The sequence below is a fragment of the Phaenicophaeus curvirostris genome, chromosome 10, assembly GCF_032191515.1.
Source record: "Phaenicophaeus curvirostris isolate KB17595 chromosome 10, BPBGC_Pcur_1.0, whole genome shotgun sequence".
Classification (NCBI taxonomy): domain Eukaryota; kingdom Metazoa; phylum Chordata; class Aves; order Cuculiformes; family Cuculidae; genus Phaenicophaeus; species Phaenicophaeus curvirostris.
In genome coordinates this window covers 25,244,583-25,268,933 of record NC_091401.1, presented here as the reverse complement: position 1 = coordinate 25,268,933, position 24,351 = coordinate 25,244,583, and the positions used below count along the sequence as shown (strand labels likewise).

The following is a 24,351-nucleotide window of genomic DNA, read 5'->3' as shown; positions in this document are numbered from 1 at the left end:
AGAGTTTTGAATGCTTGCTTAAAGTTTGATTTATTTTGCCCATTTTAAGGAACAGAAAAAAGTATAACTTGATTTGGTTTTGTTCCTAAAATATTTTTGATTTACAGATGGAGCGAATCCAGGTAGCTGGGTTTTGCCTATGCAAATACATTTTAAAAATGTTGATTATTGCCTGTTCTGCGTATGCATTGCTTTTTGAAGTGATTGTAAATAAGAATATTAATCAGTTGCTTTTTTATAAATTTTTGTTAATAAAGCAAGCAGAGAGAACACTGCATATAATTTATCTCCATTTTAAAATTTCCTTGTATTTTCCAAAATAACACATTGTTAGCTTTTTTTAATATTCATTAAAGCAGCAGCAAGGAAAGGCAATGGAACTTGGCAAGAACAAGATGTTTATTTGTAAAGACTGCAGGTGTGATGTAAGCAGATACAATAATTTTTATTCAGTGCAGCTTAAAAGCACCTTCTGGAGTAAATAATGCCCTCTAAAATGCCTTGGGTTAATTGTCTGTGAAAACTTTTGCAGCTTATGAAGTGTTATTAAATAATCTGTTCACTTGATTGCACCAAGTCACTCAATATAGTAAGTATACAATACTTGGAAAAGGTGAGTTCAGGTGTTTGCCATAAATAACTCTAAGGTATGTTTGAGTCTCTGTGTGTTGTATTCTTGAGTGTTGCTGACCCTTGGTAGGTCATCACTGCTACATCAAACTGTTTCTGAAAGGCATTATCAAATGTTCCACTGGTTCAGACCTACCGTGTGAATATAGAACAAAGCAGATGGTGGTGTTCAATGTTTTTCCTTCTGCTGACTTTCATTCAGCAGGAATGTTGTTGACTTTGCCATTGCACAACGGTGTTCCTGCTGCGAATGCACACTCTTCTGATGGATTTTAGAGTCAGTACTTTTGCATCTACTGGCCACTTGTGTGGTGTCCTTCTATAGGAGCGTTTTCCTCCCTGGATGATGCGAAAGTCTCAGTAAATTTCAGTCTGAACGATTTGGAAAGATGGTAATAGAGAATGGGGTCAAAGCAGAGGTTTGATAGCGCAAACAGCATTGTTGATTCTTTAGCTTTAAAGAGAGCTTCTTTGAGGGAACAGCTGGTTATGGTGTCGCTTTGGCTCAAAGTGTATGGGATACGGACGATGTGGTATGGAACAAAACACAGCAGGTAGCCTGCGGTTACGAGCAGTATGCTGGTCAGGGCTTTCTTCACCCTGGAGTAACTCTCACTGTATTTGTTTCGGTAGAGTTGTCTAACCACAAGGAAATTGGAAATCAGGATCACAGCTGAAAAATTTAGGAATATCGCTGTGCAGATGAAATTAGTGAACACGTGCCAGTCTCTGCCAAATTTTGTTTTGAAATCAATGCATCCTGCACCGGGTCTTTCTTCAATGGTTTTGATTGGAATGGCCATGTTGGGCACCGTTATTAGGAGAACCATCGCCCATACGACTGCAGACAACATCTTGGCAAATCCGGGCTCTTGGATGCGGTAGATCTTACAGCTGTGCACTAGCTGAAGGCAACGATCAATGCTTACAAACCCCAAAAATATAATAGATAAATACATGTTCAGGTAGATGAAGCAGGCTGTAACTTGACAGTGGAATATTCTCAGTCTCCAGGATGCAACTCCTAGGTCAACGATAATCTTTACTGGCAGTGCCAAAGTCAACAAAAAATCCGCTGTTAGGAGGTTAATTAAGTAGATGCTCATACACTTCTGTTTCTGATCTTTCTGTGTGAATGCCCATAGTGCGAAACAACTTCCAATAAATCCCATAAGAAAAATCAAGTAGTAAAAATAGGTAAAAGGTTCCATTTGTTTACTGATATGGCATTGTGAAGCATTGCTTGACATTGTAACCTTCTGTGCAAGTTAGCTTTGCTGCCAGGAGAGATCAAGAACCTACAAAAAGAAGCACAAACACATCAGTGACATCACCCTTTCCTGAGTAACCGTAGTTATTATCTAAGAACTTTGTTTCCTTAATTTAATGGAAAAAATGCAATTGGGAAGAAAAATTTTTCTCTCCCTTCATGCTACTTCACAAATATTCAAGAGGGCTTTGTTCTCAAGTCAGAAAAGTTTGGAAGTGTATTAGTAATTGTTCTTGAAAGCATATAGATTTTTGAGAAGCTGTGCTGCTAGAGGAGTCTTTGAGTGTGTGTTTGGTTAACCCTCCTAACCAGCCAGGGTGTCAGAGGAAAAGGTTTGCGTCTATTTAAGCATCTGGTTAATAATGGTCATACTAAAGCTTTGTCACTTCTGAACATTTGAAACTACTCCTTAAAGGGTAATATTTGTAGTAGTCTTGCTCTATAAAAATGTATTGGGAGTTTTGAAGTTAAAGCACTGTCAAGCCAACATGCGGATATATCAGAGATAAGCAAATAGTTCTAATCAGTCCTGAGTTTTTGCAGACTGCTCTCTCTTCCGATTTGAACAGAGGACAAATTAATCACTATTTTTATGAAAGCGTTAGAAAAAAGCCCATTTTGAAAGAAGCAGCTGCTAAATAATTCTGGTTGCTTCCTTTTTAGACTTCCCTAGAAATTATGGGGAAGAGAAATGGAACATTTTGGTCTTACTTTAATGAAATCTTCTACTCCATGACCAAGGGCTTTTTGTGTATGTGTTGCCAAAGCTCAAACTGCTGCACAGAAAACCTGTGGCAAAGGAGGCCCGTTTGTTTGAATGAAAACCAATACGTTTATGTCTTGACTAGCATCAGACTGAAACAATTTTTTGTATCATTATGTTTTCCCTGATTTTAATATACAATAGAAGAGAACTACTGCATTTGTGCTTTAAAAGATGTATCCAGACGTGCCTTGTTTGTAAACCAAAATGATTGCAGACTCCAGTGACTTAAAATGGGTGAAAAAGCAGTTTGCTTCTTGCAGTTGGATTTCTGTGGGTGGTCTCTGTCCTGGAAGCCTGTAACCGAGTTGAAGTTACTGCTTCACAGTAGCATGTTTGGTTCTGTGCTGTGCAGTTGAGGGGCACGCAGTGGTGCTGGGCTTACTGCTGTGGTCCTGAGGCAGTGGGATTTCCCTGCTTGTCCTCTTCAAAGCCTGGCAAAGTGAGCCCTGAAATCCTACTGGAACTGGAGCATGGATAGAGCCAAGGATGCAACACGGCTGCTTTGTTAAATCATAAAATCATAGAATAGTTTGGGTTGGAAGGGACCTTAAAGATCATCCAGTTCCAACCCCCCAGAGAATGGCAGGGACATCCCACTGGATCAGGCTGCCCAAGCCCCATCCAACCTGGCCTTGAATGCCTCCAGGGATGGGGCAGCCACCGCTTCCCTGCGCAACCTGGGCCAGTCCCTCACCGCTCTCATCATAAAGAAATTCCTCCTTATGTCTAGTCTAAATCTTCCCCTCTCCAGTTTATGCCCCTTGCCTCTCATCCTATCACTCCAAGCCTTTGTAAACAGTCCCTCCCCAGCTTTCTTGTAGCCCCTGCAGGTACTCAAAGGCCACTCTAAGGTCTCCTTAGAGCCTTCTCCAGGCTGAACAGCCTCAACTATCCTAGCCTGTCCTTGTAAGGGAGGTGCTTGAGCCCTCTGATCATCTTTGTAGCTCTCCTCTGGACCCATTCCAACAGCTCCATATCCTCATAAATAATTATATTTGTTTACACAGTTAATATTTCGAGCTGTATTTGTATGTGAATCTAGATAGGCTGGAAGAAAGAGTAAAATTACATACCTGTCCTAGTCGTCCTTGGGGTCTTCTGAGCATTAGTCTGCAAAGATCTGGTGTCTGGGCGACTGCTCTTGCAGCCCCGTAGCGTGTTAATCTCCTCTGGCTGTGGCTGCTGGTTTTTGAAAACGTGTCTGTGGTTTTTAAATGCGCTGATTGACGCAGTTAAACCCAGCATTCAAATAACTAAACCACATGGAAGTCACCTAAAAGAGAGGTGACAGAAAAATGTCAGTGTTCACGGAACAGCTTGGTGAGACCTCTCTTGCCGTGTCATGGGGCAGGTGGTGGCGGTGGGGTGGACATCCTGCAGTGCCCCCAGCACATTCTGCCCCAGGAACCCTGCTGTGAGCTGTGCCTCGGGCTCTCGCTGCTGTGCTGGATGGAACAGAGAACGGCAGGCAGATAAGTAGCTGCAGAAGAGCCGAGTTAGTCATGCTGATGTGGCCACTAGCAGGGATTATTATAGTTGCTGCAGTTCAAAATACACTTTTGTGGAGGGAAGATGGTCAGAGTCACTTGACCTGTCCATGTCAGGGAGCTGAAGGGATGGTGCGTGGTGCCCCATGCTGGCTGGTGCCTAGTAGACCTGGAGGCCAGGCAGTTTTCACCCTCTCCTCCTAACATCAAGCCTGAAAATTTAAGTTTAAATGTATGCATGCAAGGGTGAGGAGGCGTGGTTGGTTTGGTCAGCCCCACCGTGGGGACTTTTTCCTGTAGTTCCTAAAACTTCATACGGGCAACCTGTATTCTTGACCTGGGGCTGTAGATGTGTGACACTGGTGGCCATTTCTTTGCTTTTGTTGTTAAAAACCTGAGACTCTTTTGCCCCCTGTATGTTTTACGTTTGCAGTTTATTTGGAGGTAGAGCTTTACAATGCAGTTGGCCCTCATTCATAGAATCACCAGGTTGGAAAAGACCCATCGGATCATCGAGTCCAACCATTCCCATTAATCACTAAACCATGTCCCTCAACACCTTGTCTGCTCGTCCCTTAAACCCCTCCAGGGAAGGTGACTCAACCACCTCCCTGGTTCGTTATGATATTCCTGCATGAGATTCTGGTTGCAAGCTAATTTGCAGATTTAAAGGCACTTAAGGCTTCTACTGATGATAATTAAAGTTTGAAACCTTCGGACATTTCCCAAGCGCTATTAAAAATGCAATGTTAGGGATATAGGGGAAATGTTTATAATATGTCTAATGCCAGGCTGAGGTACTGCTAACAATGCTGAAACCCCAGAGTGTGAGTAATTTGTTGTAGCTGAGAATCCACAGGAATTTACAAATCATGTATGAGAGCTTTGTGAAGAAACAAATCAAGCATGTCTGGTTTTAGGTTTAGTCATCAGCTTGAAGTTCAGACCATATTTGTCGAAATGTGTGCAGAGTTTCATAATCTGGAATGATCCTGTGTTCGGTTTTGAGCAAACGTGGACTAGTTTATGATGTTATGCTCATCATTCAAAACTGATCTCTCCATACTTGTATTTTTCTTTCTTTTTTAATCTTAAAATGTAGCATTCAGTCAGTTTTTTCTGCGTGTAGTTGTCTCCACTTTTATAGAATCATAGAATTACAGAATGGTTTGAGTTGGAAGGGACCTTAAAGCCCATCCAGTCCCACCCCTGCCATGGGCAGGGACACCTCCCACTGGCCCAGGCTGCTCCAAGCCCCATCCAACCTGGCCTTGAACCCCTCCAGGGATGGGGCAGCCACCACTGCTCTGGGCATCCTGTTCCAGTGCCTCGTCACTCTCATAGTGAAGAAATTCTTCCTAATGCCTAATCTAAACCTTCACCCTTCCAATTTAAAGCAATTCTTCCCTCATCCTATTGCTCCAGGCCCTTGTAAAAAGCCCCTCCTAGCTTTCCTGGAGCCTCTTTCAGCACTGGAAGATGCTCTGAGGTCTTGCTGCAGCCTTCTCTTCTCCAGGCTGAACAATCCCAACTCTCAGCCTGTCAGCAGAGTCAGTTTACAGCTCAGAAAACTTTTCCAGGTCTAAAAGGACAAGGTGATGATTAGGTCAACTTTTACTGAAAAATGGTTTGCACTTCCTACAGAAGTGTTTCAGGAGCAGACGAAAGATGAGAATGTGAGACTATGGAGTCGTAATTCTGTTTTTATTGCAGTTCAGTGTCTTTCCTGTCTACATGTCTAACTTAAAAGGCCATTTTAGTTCATAAATTACAGATGCAGAGGGTAGATTTTGCTGTGATTAAAGTTGCTGAGTGCTTCTCCTCATAAACCCCTATTTTTGGTGGTTTAAACTTTGCTGAATTTTTGACTTTTGGTTTGAAGTTTTCCATGATGCATTCCTACTTAGCCTGACTCCTGGGATTGGGGGGTGGTACAAAGAAGGGAAGGGGGGTGCTAGTGTGGCTGGGAATTGAGCCAAAATGATTAAATCATTTCTGAGAACAAAGCTAGGAAAAATAGCATCTAAACTGTGAAGCTGGTGGCCTTTAAAAGAGCACCGGGAGCCTTGTGTTTTGAATTGGACACAGCAGAGATTTATGTGGGAGGTCTTCGCATCAGGATCTCTTCTGATATCCCTTTACGCTTTGCATGTTCATGTGGAGAAAGATTTTTGCCTCCAGAAAAACCTTCTAGAGGCTTTCTGGAGCTCTTTTCCTTCTGAGAACCCTCCAGTACAGGTGTAGTTGAGCCAAGCACTTGCTGCTGGCTTGGGGAAGGGAGAGGTGCCCGTCGGAAAGGGGTAGCCCAGGTCGAGCTGGGAGAAGGGGCAGAGTGTGACAGAAGCTGGTATGGATGGGGAGAGAGTTTCAGCATTTCTCAGAGTCGCTGTGAGTTCTCCTCGCCTTGGATTTGACTCTTTGAAGCTGTGAAATGTTACGTTGCAGCATTGTGTGTAGGCAGGTTTGGGACCTTGTGGGGCAGCTGCTTCTTGTTCCTGCAGTGCTGTGGAGGGATTTAGGAGTATGGCAGGAGGATGAGCTGCAGCTGACATTGCCGTTGCACGGGAACCTTGTTTAGCCCTGGGTTACCCATCAGTTTCACTACAAGAACTTTAGGGAAGTTCCTCCAGGTGGTAAGTTGACAAGGCAAAAGCTGGTGGTAGGTGTGACCACAAGCCTTCTGGGTGTGTGAGGAGCTGGTTGGGTTTAGCTGAGCCACGATGCACTGGAAAGGGGTGAAAGAATTAACTTACCAAGTGCAGAAAAACAGTTGGCCCCACACCTTTCCTTCTCAGTTCAGAGTGAACCGAAAGCTAGAAATTTAGTGTCACTTCTTCAAAAGTGTGTTGGTCAGCATGCTTTCCCCTGTGGGTGCCTCGTGTAGGTATTTGTTGTTCTGGTGTTAGTAATCTGGTAAGTGAGAAACAGTTTTACAATAGAAATAGTGTTTTGGAAGATTGCAAAGTAATTAAGTTATCTAAATATATCTTGTGGAAGGGTTTGATCTCTGTGTGCCACCAGGCTTTCACAGCCACAATTAGTTGGATTTACGTAGGCAAACATGAAGCGGTGCCATGTAAGGAACTAAATGTTTTTGCCATAAATGACAAAAAAATTCCCACAAAGCAAGAGATTCCCTTCCCCTGCAGGCTATTTCTCTTGCTTGGAGGAAAGAGCCTGTGAAGTCTCAGTTTGGCAAGAGTCTGGGAGCTTTGAAAGAACTGCATAAATAATATCTTTTCTTATTTTATTTAAAAATGACAACCAAAATCAACTTTCTCCTGTAGTGTCTAAGGCTAATTCAGGCTGAGGATCCCCAGCTCCTGCAGTCAGATGCCATCCAGCCTCCCTGAGCTGTAGGTTTGTGGTGGGACAGCTCTTCAGGCAAGCATGAAATCAATGGAGATAAATACACTCCACAGATGTTTTTAAACTCAGCAGGCAGTATAAAGAGCTGCCTGGTCCTTTAGTTTAAATATAATCCTGTGTGCTGGTAGAATACTGTCACTGTAGGTTGGTGGTCTCAGACCAAGAGAAGTTACACACTGCCTGGAGAAGGTTCAAAGACCATATATTTAAAAATCCTTTACCCTGAGAGATTAGCTGTTAAGGCTAAAATGGAACACAGTGGCAGAAAGGTGAAATGCATGTTATTTCTGTTCTGATGTCACCTTTAAGTAAAATGAAAGCATTCATCTTTCAGAGCCATTGTCTGAAAGCTTTTGTGGGTATTTTTTCCACTCGTGTGTTTTTCCTGTACAATCATAAAATCAATTATCAATTAAAAAAAAGGCTGCACTGAAAAATACATTTCAGAAAGATTATATTTATATGTAGAAGGTTGGAGGCTTTCAGCCATTACCTATTTACAGAGAGAAACAATTTATCATTGTGCTGAAAGTGTAGGAAACCCAACAAACCATTCTTTCTGGATTTAAATAAACCCCTGAGCTTCTAGACAGCTGTGTGCGTGTTTCCAAACGGGTCCTGGAGTGTTCTTACATCTTTCTGCAACCACAGAAAGGGAGTTACTATAATCTGTCAGCTTGGTTTGAACATGTTTGGTGTACAGAGTTATTTGAGAAAAGTCTTGAGGAATGTGGTGCTGTGTAACTGTGCTGTTTAGTTTATGGTTGGATTCTCTTAAAAGACTTGCTGCCCTTTGAAGCCTAGGGGTGACAAATAATCACATTTAATTCTTAATTTTATAGAATATTTCCCTTAGGAAATCATGTAAAACCGATTTTACCAAATTTTGTTTCAGGCTCTGTTCAGATCTTTGAGGATTTGATCTGTAATTCTTTTTTCTTCAACCTTTTTTCCCCCTGGTGGTTGGAGTCAAGTCTTTCAGCTGCACATCGCCTTCAGTGCTTGGCTTTGTGCGCTGGTAGATACACAGGAGTGCTTCCTCTCAGGATCTCAGTCCTCTTTTATTTGCTGATAGAGGCCACATCAGAGAGATTTGTGCTGAATTTCCTTGTGCTGCAGCTGAGTGCGAGTGACCCCTTGTTCCCAGGGCCTTCAGGCTGGTTTGTTGACTGTCATGGGTGGTTCCTGGCTTCGTGAGAAACAGCAGCAAATCAGTTTGTTATTGGGTCTGTTGGGTAATGTGTTTGGAGAAACAACGTCTGGAGCTCCAGAACATGTTATTTCAGTTATTCTTCTCTCTTTTGAGGTCTAGGTAGGTCATATCCCACTCTAATCACTCTTATCACACTCTAATCGCTCCTACCGCACTACAATGCGATGACAGCATCGATTGAAATAGCACGTAGTAAATACATCAACAACTTGCAATAATGTTTTATACAGAGAAACATTGCTTGGTATTTTCTGCTGAAACTTTTGTTCTCTCTTATTGCTGGTTCTCATCTGTTTGATTTCTTTGAGACGTTTGCATTCTTGCATAATTTTAAGTGCGTTACTTTACATAACTGAACTTACAAGATATTTATGCTTTCCCGAAGTGTATTTGATCTTCTGGATTTAGAAATTTCAGCCTCACTTGAAGCTTGCAGCTTGAGGTGCAGTTTTTGATATAGCTTTTCTTTAAAGGGTAGGCAGAGGAAAAAATAAATAATGGGGTCAAGGCACACGTTTGCAGCAGACAGGACAAGAGTGAACTCCTTTGCATAGAACAGAGCTGTTTTTGACTGGCAGTTGAATTGTGAGCTAGTTTGACTTAGGGTGTAGGGTATTCGGCAGAGGTGATAGGGTACAAAGCAAACAACAAATACAAACATGATGCTAAATATGTTGCGGCTGGTTTTTCTCTTGGTCACATCTGAGTTCCTTCTGAATTTTTTATAAGAGCTATATATTTTTTTCGTTATGGAAGTGTAAAAAATGATCAGCAGAATAAAAACAATCCAGAAAATCCCTGTACAAATATAACTTGATGCCTTGTGCCACTGTCTGCCAAGCTCACTTTTAAGACCTATACATTTTCTGGAATAATTTTCTTTAGTGATTTCATTAGTTAGAATCATATTTGGAAATGATATAAGCATTAACAATAACCATATGATAACAGAGATCACCTTACTGTAGTTAACTGTGTGAACAAAGGAGGTGAGTAGAGGCTTTACAATTTTGTAGTATCTGTCAAACCCTATGAGGCCAAAAAATGTAATCCCGATATACATGTTTGTATAAAAAACAACAGCAGAGTATCTGCACACAAACGTGTTGAGCTGGGGAGGTGCAATTTCGGAATCAGCGAGGATTTTGAAAGGAAATGTCAGGCTCATGAGGAGATCGGCAACAACGATGTTTTTGAGATAGACGATAAAACTCTTTTTGCTAGAAACATACAGAAAGATCCACGCTGCCACACCATTCAGCAGGAGTCCCACGATGAAAATGAAGCAGTAGACTAGGGGAATGACTGTCTTGGTTATTACTGTGCTGTGACTGCAGTTGTTTCCCGAGGAGTTTGTGCTGGAGTTGAACATCTTATGCTCTCTTTGTTCCTAGAAGCAGAGAAAGATCATCTCAGTAAGATAAAATGGTGCTACGCTTTCCGTTAATTAGGAAAAGATTTCTGCTCTTCCACATAAACCTGCTGTACGTCTCAAATTGCAACATTTCCACGCCATATCATTTCCAGCAGGGATAGATAGTTAGGATGGTCCAAGCGGTGCCATGTTGCTTTTTGATGATGGTCAAGGGCATAACTGCTGTTGTGAACAGAGAATCCATTCACTTCTCCGTTTGGCATTAATCCATCGGCTTCAAGCCCTGTCCTGCCCCTGTTCTGCAGAGAATAAGCCCACGTGCTGTGAGCTAGGAGGGAGACTCATTAACTCTTGAAGACCAGTGTGTATTTTTAGCACTGGTTTACTGGGAAATGTGTGAGGGATATGAATATTTCTTGTACAAGTGTTCTGTTTTGTATACAGGAGGAGAAAACACTCTTCTGTTAGTCAAGTGTGGAAATATGTACTGCATGCCAATGTTTTCTAATGTTCACTTGAAAGAAAGCCTTATGTGTAGCCAGCCCAGTTTGCTTTAAACTTTTACTTCTAGTAGGATGACACACAGGAGTGTGTCTGTGTGTTGGTGTAAGGTAGCAGCTAGAATGTTCTTATCAAGCCATTCAGATTTAATTTTTAGAGGATCTCCCAGAAGAAATCACATCTGCTGTCTGCTTTTCTTTGACAGAATATTTATGGGGGTGGATTATCCTCTGTAGGGAGGGCAGAGCAGATATAGAGACAAAGCTTCTGTATTTGGCAGATGAAAACCTAGGCAACTGGAAAACACAGGCCACGGAGCTGGGAAAGAAATCCCACCCCTTTTAATTTTTTAGAAAATAAAGAATTTCCTTATTGCCACAATTCTGAGTGGGCAGTTGATGCCTCTGTGTAGCAGATTGGAACCTGAATGCAACCTTGCAATAACTAGAAATGGAAATTTTCTTTCAAACAGGTAAAATTGTTTCCTTTGGTATATTGTTTTTGGTCTATCTCTCCTGCACACACTGTGAAGGCTGAGGAGCTGAGGCGCTGTTCTGCAGCTTGCATGGATAAGTGGAGCAAAACAGCAGGTGTTACCTCTGTTCACACTCAAAGCCTGCAGTTAATTTCCTCCTGGTAGCTCTCCCATATGAGGAGCTGCCATCCTGGCTTTGTGTTTCAGCTCTGGTCACCAGGGACATTTGGTTGGAGAAGCAGTTACACTATAACTACCGTGTGGATGGTGTGTTAGGGTTAGGAGGTGATAATGGGTGAAGTTTGGGGTGATATTGCTTACACTAGGAGGATCTCCCCTTTTCCGTCCCTGAGCCTTCAACCACACACTCAAACAACTGGAAAGCACTGCTAATGAACGGTGTTTTTATTACAGATGGTAACAGAGAACTGTTCTCTTCCCACTGCTGCCTGCAGTGTCCATGTTCTCTTTCTCCTGGCTGGCTGGCTGAGCAGGACCTGCTCTGCATATGGTGTGTTTAAAAGCTGTTCATCTTCTGTATGGTTCCCTAAAACAAGGTATCTGGAGGTGGGTCTTTCTACACTTGGGCTTTGCAGCAGATATTAAATGGCTTGGGATGTTCATGAAGTGTTTCTTGCGCCGAGGCATCGTACAACAAAGGATTATTTCAGAAGCATGGGATTAGAGATGTGGATGTTAAAACTTTGAAGTATACCGTGTCTGTGCAACATGGAAAACACCCTGGACAAGTTTTATGTTTGATACTAGCAAATTTACCAGCTGTCTGGGGTTGAGAAAGAGGCCAAAATCCAACCCAGACTCTAAATCTTTTGGGATCAATGGCATGTCCTTACCTTTCTTGATTTGACTGCTGTAGTGTTTTTTGTTAAGGGTCTGGAGTGCCTTCCATTCTCAGGCACGGAGCCTCTTTTGCTGGGAGACCTGTGTGAGAGACGGAAGAATACAGAGTTGTTAGGGTTTGGCTATCATGACACAGGACAGTGCGATGCTGTTGTGCTGAGGGGTTCCTGCAGTGCAACAACACCTCTTTAGACCGTCTGATGGCCAGTGCTGTACGCAAGGTTTCAGATCTTTCAGGAGGACTTCAGTCGATTAGGGACAGAGTGGTAGAACAGTCATATTCAACCTAGAGCTCATCACTGCTAGAAACTCCTCATTTGATTGGGTGGGTCAACTTAAGACCATTCTGTGCAAGTGCTACTTGATGTGATGACTAAGCTTAAGGATTCCTTTTTCATATTCAGTTTTCCCCAATTCTTAAAACATTGCTTTTTTATTTGCTGCTGTATAACTGCTGCTGGTTGCTGGCGACTGTTGGAGGATGTGTATTAACAGCCAACAATTTGTGATTTAGGTGTGAGAATGGCCTTTCTTGCCTGAGCAGCATTTTGTGTTCAAATGCTTGGTCCAGCATAAAGTAGATATTTATTCTATGTAAATAACATCAACTCCTGTGAACCCAGCAAACTTGATTTGCCAAAATTACAAGATTGACTTGGTAAAATATATAAATGTTTTGAACCTTCTCAGTTTGCAAATCATGTTGTCTTGGCAAAATACACAAAAGGAAAGTTGCATAAACCATTAAAAACACTGATGTCTTTCTGTATGCAAACTCTTAAGCCATCGTTTGTAACCCTTCCATTATCATTAAGGCAGTTTTTCTTGCCTTCTGTAACTTGGCTATCATATTTCAAAGTTCATGGCTGCTTTACTGAACATAAGAATAATATTTATAAGTTCTAATTTCTTTTTTTTCCCTGGATGTAATACAGGTTCTGTAGTGCTGAGGGCACATTTTAGCTATTTATGGAAATTAATGCAGCTGCTTGGTAAGTAATTGCAATGCAATTACTGGGTCAGGAATTGTTGACAGTGGTCACTGTCCCCAGAAAACCTTTTTGAACTGCACAGTGGAGTTTGTCAGAGAAGATCACGCCAGCTGTTGTCTCTGATGTGACCAGAAGCCTGGAGAAAGAGGAAGCACGATACACAAACCGCAGTAATGCAAATTGCGCCAAGTTGTGCTGGAAAGAGAATCCTTAAATATTTCCTTTCTAGGAATGCTGGGAATGGTCTGCACTTGAAGTCTTAGCCATGCTGGTGTAATCCTGTTGGAAAGCAGCCCCCAGTGTGGATGAGCATCCCTGGCTTTCACAGTGTGAGCTGCCTATCCTGCTCTCCAGAGCTCCTGCGCTGAGCAGAGCACATGGGCACCTGCTGCCTGGGAAGCACGGGGGTGGCTGCTGGGGCCGCAGAGGCTTGAAGGGTAGGGTGCATGTGCTCTTTGTCAGGAGCCAACCAGCAGAGGGAAGGAAAAGCAGGGCCTGCTAGCTGTGATTTGTGGGCTCTGGGATCCTGACTCTCCCTTCTCTGGGTTGTGCTGAGCTGGGTGTTGTGGGGTCAGAGCTGGTGGGCAGGCAGGGGCTGTCCAAGGGAAAGCAGTTTCCTCCAGTCGCTGGGGCATTGCTGCATCAGTGCAAACTCGCTCTGCTCCCTTCCCACAGCTATGAAAAGGTGTCCAGGCTGGCAGCTGCTGGGGTAGGTGCTGACATGGAAGCATCCAGGGCCCATGTACAACTGCTGGGCTCTTTTGGAAGCATTTTTGCACTGACTGTGGAGAGATCTTGGTACATTTGCCTTCTTGTAAGTTTGCCAAGAGACTAAGATCTTGTTATTTTTTTCTGTTCTTATTATAACATTTGTCACAAGGCAATGTCTGGGTTTTAATACTTAAGAGAATAAAAGTATGCAAAATACCCTGTATGCTATTTCAGCCCTTTAAAAGCTGCAAATCATAGAATAACCAGGTTGGAAGAGACCCACCGGATCGAGTCCAACCATTCCTATCAATCACTAAACCATGTCCCCTAGCACCTCATCCACCTGTCCCTTAAACCCCTCCAGGGAAGGTGACTCAACCCCCTCCCTGGGCAGCCTCTGCCAGTGCCCAGTCACCCTTTCCGTGAAAATTTTTTTCCTGATGTCCAGCCTCAACTTCCCTTGGCAGAGCTTGAGGCCATTCCCTCTCGTCCTGTCTCCTGTCACTTTGGAGAAGAGGCCAGCACCCTTCTCTCTACAACCTCATTTCAGGTAGTTGTAGAGAGCAACGAGGTCTCCCCTCAGCCTCCTCTTCTTCAGGCTAAACAACCCCAGCTTGAGTGGTAGTTTTGTCATAGATGCACACAATGTAGTGGAGGAAAATGGGAGGAAGAGTTGAATTAGGATGAGAGAAGTTAAACCCCCATTCCTGCTGCAGGAAGGAGTAATGAGAAGCTGTGGGAGAGCATTGCAGATGATAGGGCTCAGTGTATACTTCCTCTGCTGTGGCTTGGAGGAAGGAGGGGTCTTGGTTTCGTGCTGCTGTGGCTTCCAGCTCTTGCTTTCGAGAGTGCTCATCTGGTGTAGGAGGGCAGAGATTGAGCAAGCCATGTTTCTTCTTCAGGTGCTGGAGAGAGTCTTGACCTCTGAAAGTGGCTGAAAGGCCACGTGTCCCATGGTGGTGGCTGCTGTGGGGCATCTTCAGGAGGAGCAGTGGCTCCTGCTGATGCAGGCAGACCTCGGTGATGCCTCAGCCCTGTCTGCAGCTACAGTTCACAAGGGGAGGAACAGGAGTGTAAACAACTCTTTATGTCTAACAGCACTTCTCACGTTTGATCCAAAAGGCATAACTTGGGGAGGAGGTAGGAGTCTGTGATGAAGGGACATATGTTTTCATGCTATACTATTTTACTTAGAAACTCCTAACTCCCCAAATGTGGAATGAATCAAACAAAAAGCTGGACTTGGAATGCTTCCCTTTGCCTTTGGGGCTTTCTTAGGGCTGAGTGCCGGTCCTGATGGTGCTGTTGTGTCTTGTGAACAGTCTGCCTCATGTACAGTCATTTTCCTCCTGTGTGCATCTCGTCCCCAAGCCCTACGCTGTTACCCATTCGTGTTTAGCATCACTGATAGCTCTGTGTGGCCTGCAGCCCTTCGGATGAGCTGTTGGGCAGGGAGCCCATGTCACCTCGTGGGCTGGCGGCACTTTTGGGCGCTGCTGCATCCCCCTGCATCCCTCTGCTTTGCCCTGGGCAGCAGCAGGTCCTAGCCTGGGTTGTGTCTTCTTCCTCACTTACTCAGTTTGGAAGAAACTGGCTGCATTGTCTAGTCTTCAAAATGTGATTTTAAACAAAACCCATAGAATAAAACCATGGTGCTTTTTGTGACATCCCTTTGCTGGGATATTTTCACCAGCTGCCCGTGTTCTTTTGGTTGTATAATTCCTCTGTGTGTGTGTTTGTGACCCAGCCAATATTCATAAATCCTTATGAATTAATGATTGTACCTGTGTTTCTCATTCCTCATCTTTGCAAAACCAATTCTCACAGAGCTCGTTAAGTTTCAGTGCATTACAAACTTTTCCTGCCAGTGACTGGGCTGCGAGGAGTGCCGTTAACACCTTTTAGAAGCCTATAGTATTGCAGTAGAAGGTCTTGACTTTGTGATTGTCAATGAATTCTCATTTCCAGCTGGATCCAACACATCTGTTCCTAAAGCTGCTGTGGATCTGGCTACTGAGTTTCTGTTCTGCATGCTCCCATTCTTCCTTCCTCTCCTCCCCATCTGCTCACCATTCAAAAAAAAAAGAAAAAAAGTCTTGCAGGCTGACAGTTGTGGGTGATCCAGTGAGGAGGAAAAGGAGCGTTTTTCTCCCCAAGTTGGCTCAAAGCACGGGGGTTTGGTGGGTTAGGGGTGCAGAGCTCTCCAGCTGGGCTCCCCTCGTGTCTGCCCCCCATGCTGTGCTGCTGATGTGCACCCAAACAGCTCGGAAGGGCGAGAGTTGCTGTGGTTAACTTGGCAGGAGGAAGCCTGCCACATTGATTGGCATCAGTCGGTGTGGAGAGCGTTTAGCACTGCCAGCATTTTGTAACAGGTTTCCCTGGCCAAAGTTATTAGAAGCAATTAGATCATATGTGATGTGTTCTGGGCACGTATGGTATGATTATTTCTGGTGTTCTGAAGGACAAAGTGAGCGAGGAGAGCCCGCAGGTCGAAAGAGCTGCTGTTGATAAAATTGTTTATATTCCTGTTGAAGTAGCAGGCTTTTTGAAGGACGATGCAAGTTCACTTGCTTCCAGTGTGAGGACACCTCAAGGGTAGAGTTCTATTTCTGTCTTGCAAAACCCAGCAGTGATTGTTTCATTTCTTCTTATTGTCCAGGAGTCCCTATGCTACTTCTGAAATCTAACAGCCTGACTTTCCTGATAAGTTAAATTTTTCATTCTATTTTTATTTCTGTTTTTTTAGACAAGGGTCTCACTTAAACCCACAACTGTAGCATTAAAGAGCCTATGAAGTATCTATGCAAACTCTGATACTCACACTGAAAGTGGACAGTGCTTTGAGCTCTTTGCATGTGGCATCGTTTTCAGATCTAACCCAAATACTCTGATTTTTTAATTAAGCCTCAAAAAAACTCCCTAACTCTTATCAGTTATAGTATGTGAATTAGCAAGCAGTACATTTAAGAGGAAAAGTTAGGACCAGGAACGAGCTTGTGATTTGGTATTAGAGGGTTAAACAGCTCAGTTTTTACAAGCAACTGTCCGGTAACTGCAGTTTTTCTAGTTATTCTAGCAGGAGCGTAATAATAAAACATTTTAGTGATTTGTAGCTTTATTGGCTTGGAAATGGATATTTAAAAGAAGTGAAATGTGACTTAAATAAAGCTTGCTGTTTTAAACTACGAGTTTTATATAGTTATGTTTCTTCAGTCATAAATGAAACCAAAAGTAACTGCTAAAGAAGAATATCCCTGCATGGACCCCAGTTCAGAGCAATCCTTACCTGCAGATCTTTCGGCTGCGGTGGCATCGCTCGAGGCTGGTCCGTATCTCAGATTAATTGCTGTGAGAATTCCTCTGCCTTGGGATGATGTATTTATTTACAGCTATGACCAGTTATTTGTGTTCCAAGTCACTTGTTTGTGGCTTGCACAACGCGTGGATGATTTCCTGTTCACCTTATTTGCCAGATATAAAAAAAAAAAAGTGATTATTTAAAAATGAAAAGAGAATGTTTGAGAGCGTTGGTAGCGTAGAGAAAGATGGAATGAGACAGCAGAGTCTTTCACTTGGATAGACGTGTAAAATTGCGTATGTGGTCCCTCTTCAGCTATGAAACAGATTTACAGAGCAAGCACTTTACAGCTGCCTGGCTGTGTAAAAGCTGCAAGAGCCGCGTCTGCTGCAGCCGGTGCTGGTTCTTCGTGCTGGAACCCAGCTGTCTGTCTGCTCTGCTGTACCCATTGGCTCCGCCGCAGCTGGAGAGGCTTTACTTCTTCAAGCAAATGCTTTGCAGCGTTATCTTCATTTTCTGCTTGGGTAATGCTAGTGGTTTGGAGTTCGCTGTATCTCCGCACGGAGAAATCCAAGGAGCTGCTGAGTCGTGCTGTGCCGCTTGGCCAAGTGTGCTGAGCTCTCCAGTGCTGCAGCTGGCCAGCCTATTTTCGTGTGCTTACACGTACTTCCATCAAGATCAGCGTTGAACCGGTTTCAAGAAAGACACATTTATGCAGTTGGCAAAGCAGTTAAGGGCTGGTGTTTTCTTTTCGTGTGCTGTTCCCAGGCCTAACTGCGACCTTTTCTGCGGAGCTCACTGCCCTGAGAGCCTCTGTTTGTTAATGGGAGTGCTCCGGGCTGGAGCGCAGGGGGTCATGACGTGGTGGCTCAGGGTGGACTCAAAGGCTGAGAGTAAATTAGGAACCTTTAGTGTATGGCTTTTTTCTTCTTTTTTTTCTTTACTCAACTTTAATCACTTGTCTGTCTTCCTCCCTTCCTGTTCTTCCCATACATTTACTTTTGAGGCTTTGAAATAAACACAAAATTAGTGCAAATGTATGGTAATGGAAAAGCTAATATCTATTCTATGAGTCTGGGAAAGCAATATATTCTGAGAGAGGTCTGAGATTTGGGGCAAGAAATGGAGGTTTACATGTTTTATATATCTATTTAGAAGTGCAATTTCTAACATATTAGTGTTTATAAGCATAAGACTTAAGCTCTGTTTTACAGTGTGTAACCCAAACCCTCTGTTAAATACACAATTTCCTCCTGGACTTTCCTTCTGTAAGTGCTTATCACTTTACAAGAGGGTGTACAAATCAATGCCATGCAGGCTTCCTTTACTCAGAGCCAGCTCGTGTTGTCCTGGAGATGTGGTTCCTGCCTTCCTCCAGATTTCATGGAGTCTTTCTCAGTGAAATAAGGGAGTATCTTCAGAGCCTAAGTTGTCTTTATATTATTGTGAGTATTCCTGCTCCTCTCTTATTTCTGAGACTCCCATATCAAAGCCATGATGCTTAATTATTCGTTGCTTTTTGGGTGATGAGTTTGGACTGTGATTTATTCTGTTTCCATGGCAGTGTGAGCATTCAGCCTTTCTGAGAATCTGGATCTGAGCTCTTCAGGGCAGGTAGGCAGGTTCTGCAATGTGGAAGTATTGTTTCACTTACTTTCTCTAGATATTAGAGGCAGGGAGATGGTCTGGTCCCCCCTCAGCTCCCTGCCCCTGGGCTCCATCCTCTTCAGGCTGTCTCCTCCAGGGGCAGCTTCTGCGGGGATCCGGCTCATAATAAGGAGGCTTGTTTAGGGACAAACCTGCCCCATTTGCCTTTCCTCTAGCTGACCTTCTGCAGCTCGGGGAGGATCAGGCAGGACATGCTCAAGGCTTTTCATGTGTTCCCCAGAAGGTACGTAGTCAACCAAATTTTTTCTCTCTTTCCATCCACCTTACAGTCATTTTTTGAAGCACGGATGAGCAGAGTGCACCAGATAAGGCTTTAGAAAATCACAAATACTTCCAAAATCTCTGACCCTCTGAGACAGAGTTTGTAATTCATTCTAAAAAACCATTTCTTTGTTGGTTGTTGTTGTTTTTCCTCTCCCCAGAAACAGCAGAAGCCTCAGTATCTGTTTTGGGACCAAGGTCAACTTTCAGAGTATGACCCACAGCAAACTTTTTCCAATAGCTTTCACATCTAAGCCTAAAATTAAAATAAGCAGTATTCCCTTTGTGTCCGGATGAAATCCTTGCAGAAGAAAAGTGCAATTTGCCAAGACAAAAGAGTTTGGAAGAAAAACATAAAATAAAGGATAAAAAGGAACTTCTTATCAAAGCAAAATTGTGAACCAACCTTAGTTAAATCTCTCCCTTCTGAGGGCAGTCCTCACTTCGTGCAGCACCCTAACCTTTCTGTTGAAGGAAGCCAGCGTTCAAAGATGTAGAAGAAGGGGAGGTTTGAGCAGTGAAAAAATAGCTCAAACATTCAAAAGTTATTCCCATGTTTCTCAAGTAATTGAGTATTTAGCAAAGAACTGAATAACCTTTTTTGTGAATTCATGAAAAAATCAGGGCTTGAGCTTGCAGCAAAGAACTTTGATTGGAGCTACCAACCTTTGTGTGACAGAAAGTGTCTTTCCTGTGGGAAAAACCACAAACTTGTCACTGAGGGATTGGGCTCTGGTAGAGGCAAATCCCATGTGGCACAACTAAAACTGACAACTAAGTGCCTCAAAGCAAACTGGCAGGGATGTCCAGAGCCCATCCCAGGCTGGCAGCCAGCTTCTCCAGGTTTCTTTCAGCTTTATTACCAATGCAGAATGGGTAACTTCTTTCTGCTTTCTTCTCCATGCCCTCCTGCCCAGCTGTTTTCCAAAGGGAGCAGCACGCAGGCAGCTTTCCCCAGTCTCCTGGGAACTGCAGTAAGAGAAGCAGGGCTTTTACCCTGTTTCTGCTTAAAAATAAGCTGAGGAGGTGGTTACAAAGCAGATCTGAGAAGACGTTAGGATTTCCAAGGGAGACTGCAAGTTTGCTATCACAATAGACTTGTTGCAAGGAGGATGAAGTTGTTAATGCTGTGGCTGTCCCTGCTGCTGCAATTAGTGCTGTAGGCACCTTTTGATTTGTAGGCAAATTGAGGTGGAAGCGCTGCTTAGTATGTTATTCTTACCCCCAGATTTTTTATTTTCCACTTCCCTGAAGTGGCCCAATCCCACCTCTGTGCTTTCCATCAGCAGCAGAGGTGACTGGACAAAGTGGTGGACCTGAATGTAGTGATGTGGTGTAGAAGTGAGACTCCTGCCAGAGGAATTGCTGGTTTTCTAGAGGTGGCTTTTAACACTTCAGCGCATCCTGGGCTCGCTAATGTTACTTGCATAGGTGTGAGAACAGAAGTCTCTTCTGCAGCATCTGCATTACCAGTGTTAGAGCAGCAGCTCAGGCTTACTATAGGTGTTCCCAGTTCATGCCAGGAGATGGAGATACACAGAGCCCTGCATAGCTCCTGGGTACCGAAAGCTTGAGCCAGATCTAGCTCTTCTTTACAGTGCAGAGCAGTTTCTCTTTTGTGTTTTTCTGAAGCATAATGTTCCTTCTTGTGTTGGTTAGCTGATTTACAGTCCAGTCACAGGCCTCCAACCTTGAAAAGCTCATAATTTGTTATTTTCAGATCTATAAAGTTGACCTCTTCTAGCTAACTAAGGCGGGTGTGAGCACAGGCAAGTGATCTAGAGTGCTTATCCTGACTTTGCAATACTTCTGCCTCAGGGATGGCAAAGCTCAGACCTGACTGTCCCGTCTTGTGCTGCTGCAGGTGAGTTCTCTGGTTCTGCAGAGCAGGAACTGCCCCTTCCTTCCCTCTGCATAGGCCGGTCCCGGGATTGTTTTTTTTGTGCAGTCTTACTGCCCTAGTTAGCAGGAGAAATGCATCACACTTGTCTTCATTGGAGCAGGAGAGATCGATCTTGTTCTTTTTCTGGAATGCCTTTGGTGAATAAGCACCCCTCAAGGTAATAACCAAGTGGTCATTAGGAAACACATATTAGAGTTCTGTCAATAAACGTGTATTGTCTTTCCTTTTTGATGGAAGCAGCTATGGAAACTTTCAGTCATGGGATTCTGTTGTCCTTTTGTTATAAATAAGAACAGTAAACTTCCTCCATGCTTTGCCTGCAGATTTCCTTTTTTAGAGTCATAAAATCCACTGACCCCATCTCTGTGCTTTGCAGCATCTTAACTGGAAAGTCCGTGGAGTTATCTGCTGGCACTGAGACTTACTGGGCATTAAATATCTTGTGCTGTCAGGGGATTTGCCTGTTAGGTGTGCAGTTTAATTTGTTTGACTAACCAGAGGTTTCCTGCAAGCGTCACATCTGGCAGTTGTCTCAGCAGTGCAATGTCATCTTCACCGCTGTCTGCCCTGACGTGCTGGTTACTGATCCTGTACGGCTCTGAGTCCACACAGAGTTGAAACGACTAGTGCTGTGGGTGCGTCTCACTCTTCTGAGAAAGAAACCTCCTGGTTTTTATGTGGTAGATTGTTAGGTGCTGGCTTTGTGTCAGGTAGGGGTGTGGGGACATGTGACATCCTAGAGCCTGGTCTTGATGTGACTGCAGGGCCTGTGAGACTGTAAATGGGAACTGCTTACAAGATTTGCCAGTCCTGTGTGTGCTAAAGCAATGTCTTAGAGTTGTCATCTCCGGTTATGAGTGTTGTCATCGGTCACGAGGCGCCCGCTTGTCAGTGGGACAGAACTTGTGGTTAGGTAATTCTGGCTTTTAATGAAAGCACATGAATGGAGTGTGACCATAGTACACACTGATGCCAGGACAGGGAGAGCTGGAGGTGATCTCCCGTATGAGGCAAATTGTAGGACAGTGTTGATTGCATGTTTGTCATTCCCTATTTGAAAGGCTTGACTCGAATTTAGAGGAACTTGAAAAACTGCAGCTTGCTTAAAAAGGGTTCTCGGTGCTTTCTAACACTCAGTTCCTTCCCTGGGGTCTTATATCACCCCATGAATTGCTCTCATGTAGCCTAGAAATGGGTCATGGATGGTGTAAAGCAGATAGATCACTTAGTTTGAATCATAGCTTTTTGGATATCTTTTTCTATGCTTCCCCCGGCTGCTGAACACATCCCAAGGAAAAAACAGAATGCTTTGAAACAGAAAGGGAAGCATCTTGTTCCTGTCAGCCCTGAAAATCTTAAAGGAAAACTGCCTGGTGTCACGTGCATATGGCAGGGGTGGCTGTTACCTTTCAGCTGAGCGTAAAGATACAGCGAACACCATGTGTGTTGCAAGTTACTGCTGCCTGTCCTTATTTTTTCAGCTTTGTACAACAGTTTGGAAAGCAGGCACTTTGGGACTGATGTTGGGTGAGCGAGTGTTTAACAAACTGTAGTTTCATGCTGGATTCCTTTCTCTGAAGAAAACTATACTACAACCATGTTTATGGCTACTGTAGAATCTTATGTAAATTGTTTATACTCAGTAACTCAGAATTACAATGTAAGCAGATGGGTACTGCAGCTGCTTTCTTCCAGTTTGCTTTAGGGAGGCTGGTTGGCTTTTCAGTGACACAGCGAAGGCCAGAGGCTGATACTCCGAGGAACATCACATACCTGTTCTCTGTGGACCTAAACCGAAGGCCATCAAAGCCTTAAATGAGAGTTAAAACCTCTTAGTTTCTGCTAAAACCTGCAGGATATAAACCTGCATCTCCTGAATGCAACACAGATGGTTTAATTAAGCTAGGGTCTTAGACTAGTCAAGTGAGCTTCAATCCCACAAGATTCTAGTTAACAGCTAGATGCCTAAACCAACAGACCTCCATCTGCCAGGCTCCAACACACTTGATGTGCATCAATGAGCTTGCAGCTCAATGTGAACTTCACCACACAGCTGATGAGAGGAGAAATCATAGAATCATAAAATAACCACGTTGGAAGAGACCCACCGGATCATCGAGTCCAACCATTCCTATCAAACACTAAACCATGTCCCTCAGCACCTCGTCCACCCGTGCCTTAAACCCCTCCAGGGAAGGTGACTCAACCCCCTCCCTGGGCAGCCTCTGCCAGTGCCCAATGACCCTTTCTGTGAAGAATTTTTTCCTAATGTCCAGCCTAAACCTCCCCTGGCGGAGTTTGAGGCCATTCCCTCTTGTCCTGTCCCCTGTCCCTTGGGAGAAGAGGCCAGCACCTCTAAATCAAACCTCTAAAAAGGTCTACAGCCTAGTGCCTCAGCACCAACCCATATGACCTGTGACTTTCATGACCCGATGATTATTTTCAGCTAACCATAAAGATATTGGCACACTGTACCTAATCTTTGGTGCTTGGGCTGGCATTGTTGGAACTGCCCTATGCCTCCTTATTTGTGCAGAACTAGACTACCAGGAACCCTTCTAGAAGATGACCAAATCTACAATGTAATTGTCACTGCTCATGCCTTCTTAATAACCTTCTTCATAGTCATACCAGAAATGATTGAAGGGTTTGGAAACGAATTAGTCCCACTAATAATTGGTGCCCTCAGCGTGGCATTCTCACGCATAACCAACATAACTGACTACTGCTTCCATCCTTCCTGTGACTATTAGCCTTACCTGCAGTAGAAGCAGGTGCAGGAACAGGATGAACAGTACACCCACCATTAGCTGGTAGTTTAGCCCACGCTGGAGCCTCAGTACATCTAGCCATCTTCTCCCTTTACCTAGCAGGTATCTCGTCAGTTTTAGGGACAGTCAACTTTATTACAACTGCCTTCAACATAAAACTACCAGCCCTCTTGCTATACTAAATTCCCATATTCACATGATCCATACTTATCACTACTGTCCTACTCCTACTACCTCTTCTGGTACTTGCTGCTGGTGTTACAATATTATTGACAGACCATAACCTGAACAGTACGTTCTTTGATCCCACTGGAAGAGGGGTGTATTTAAGCAATGCACAATGCAAACACAAGCCCAAGTTCAGAAGGTCCTCTCTCCCACTCAGTTCTGCTAGGAAAGGACGTACCTGGTGTGCTTGAAGGAGCTGCTTCTCGCTGGTGGTGCAGGCTGAGAGGCTTTGCCAGCAGTGGATCTCAGCTCGGCTCTTTGGCAGAGGAGCTGTAGACAGCACTGATGCTGCAGAGTTTTGAGCAACGGAAGCAGAACGCCACTTGCCTAGGCACCAGAAGTGAAGTGTTATTTGTCTTCCTCTCTGGAGATCACGAGTAGCCATTGCATATTGGAAAAGGAAGTAAATTCTAGGCAGGCAAAGTCATCTCAAACATGAGCTGAAGTCCTAAAATAGGTGGATGTTGCGTGGGTCCTCTCTGAAAAGTTGTGTAGGTCTTGTGATGCAGCAGAAAGTTCAAGCTCCTTAGCAATCAGTATGAAGTTATTTAAAAATAGTTATATGCTGAAAG

General features: G+C 43.8%; 2 protein-coding genes across 4 annotated transcripts in view; one reads left to right on the top strand and one right to left on the bottom strand.

The window, feature by feature from the left end:
- The window catches only part of MED12L (mediator complex subunit 12L), a 128,841-nt gene that overhangs the window by 30,814 nt on the left and 73,676 nt on the right, over positions 1 to 24,351 (top strand). The gene's annotated exons all lie outside the window — the stretch shown is intronic.
- Positions 124 to 24,029, bottom strand: GPR171 (G protein-coupled receptor 171). 3 transcript variants are annotated; one of them, XM_069865275.1, is made up of 4 exons: positions 16,937 to 17,777; positions 11,941 to 12,028; positions 3,740 to 3,939; positions 124 to 1,928 (listed from the first exon to the last, which is right to left on the bottom strand). In XM_069865275.1, the coding sequence occupies exon 4, from the start codon at positions 1,878 to 1,880 to the stop codon at positions 924 to 926; it is 957 nt and encodes a 318-aa protein (XP_069721376.1). In that variant the 5' UTR covers positions 1,881 to 1,928; positions 3,740 to 3,939; positions 11,941 to 12,028; positions 16,937 to 17,777; the 3' UTR covers positions 124 to 923. The 3 variants fall into 3 exon arrangements, with proteins under 3 accessions (XP_069721376.1, XP_069721375.1, XP_069721374.1); XM_069865274.1 differs by lacking the exons at positions 124 to 1,928; positions 3,740 to 3,939 and adding exons at positions 5,841 to 10,125; positions 23,958 to 24,029 and having other exon boundaries at positions 16,937 to 17,111; XM_069865273.1 differs by lacking the exons at positions 124 to 1,928; positions 3,740 to 3,939 and adding an exon at positions 5,841 to 10,125.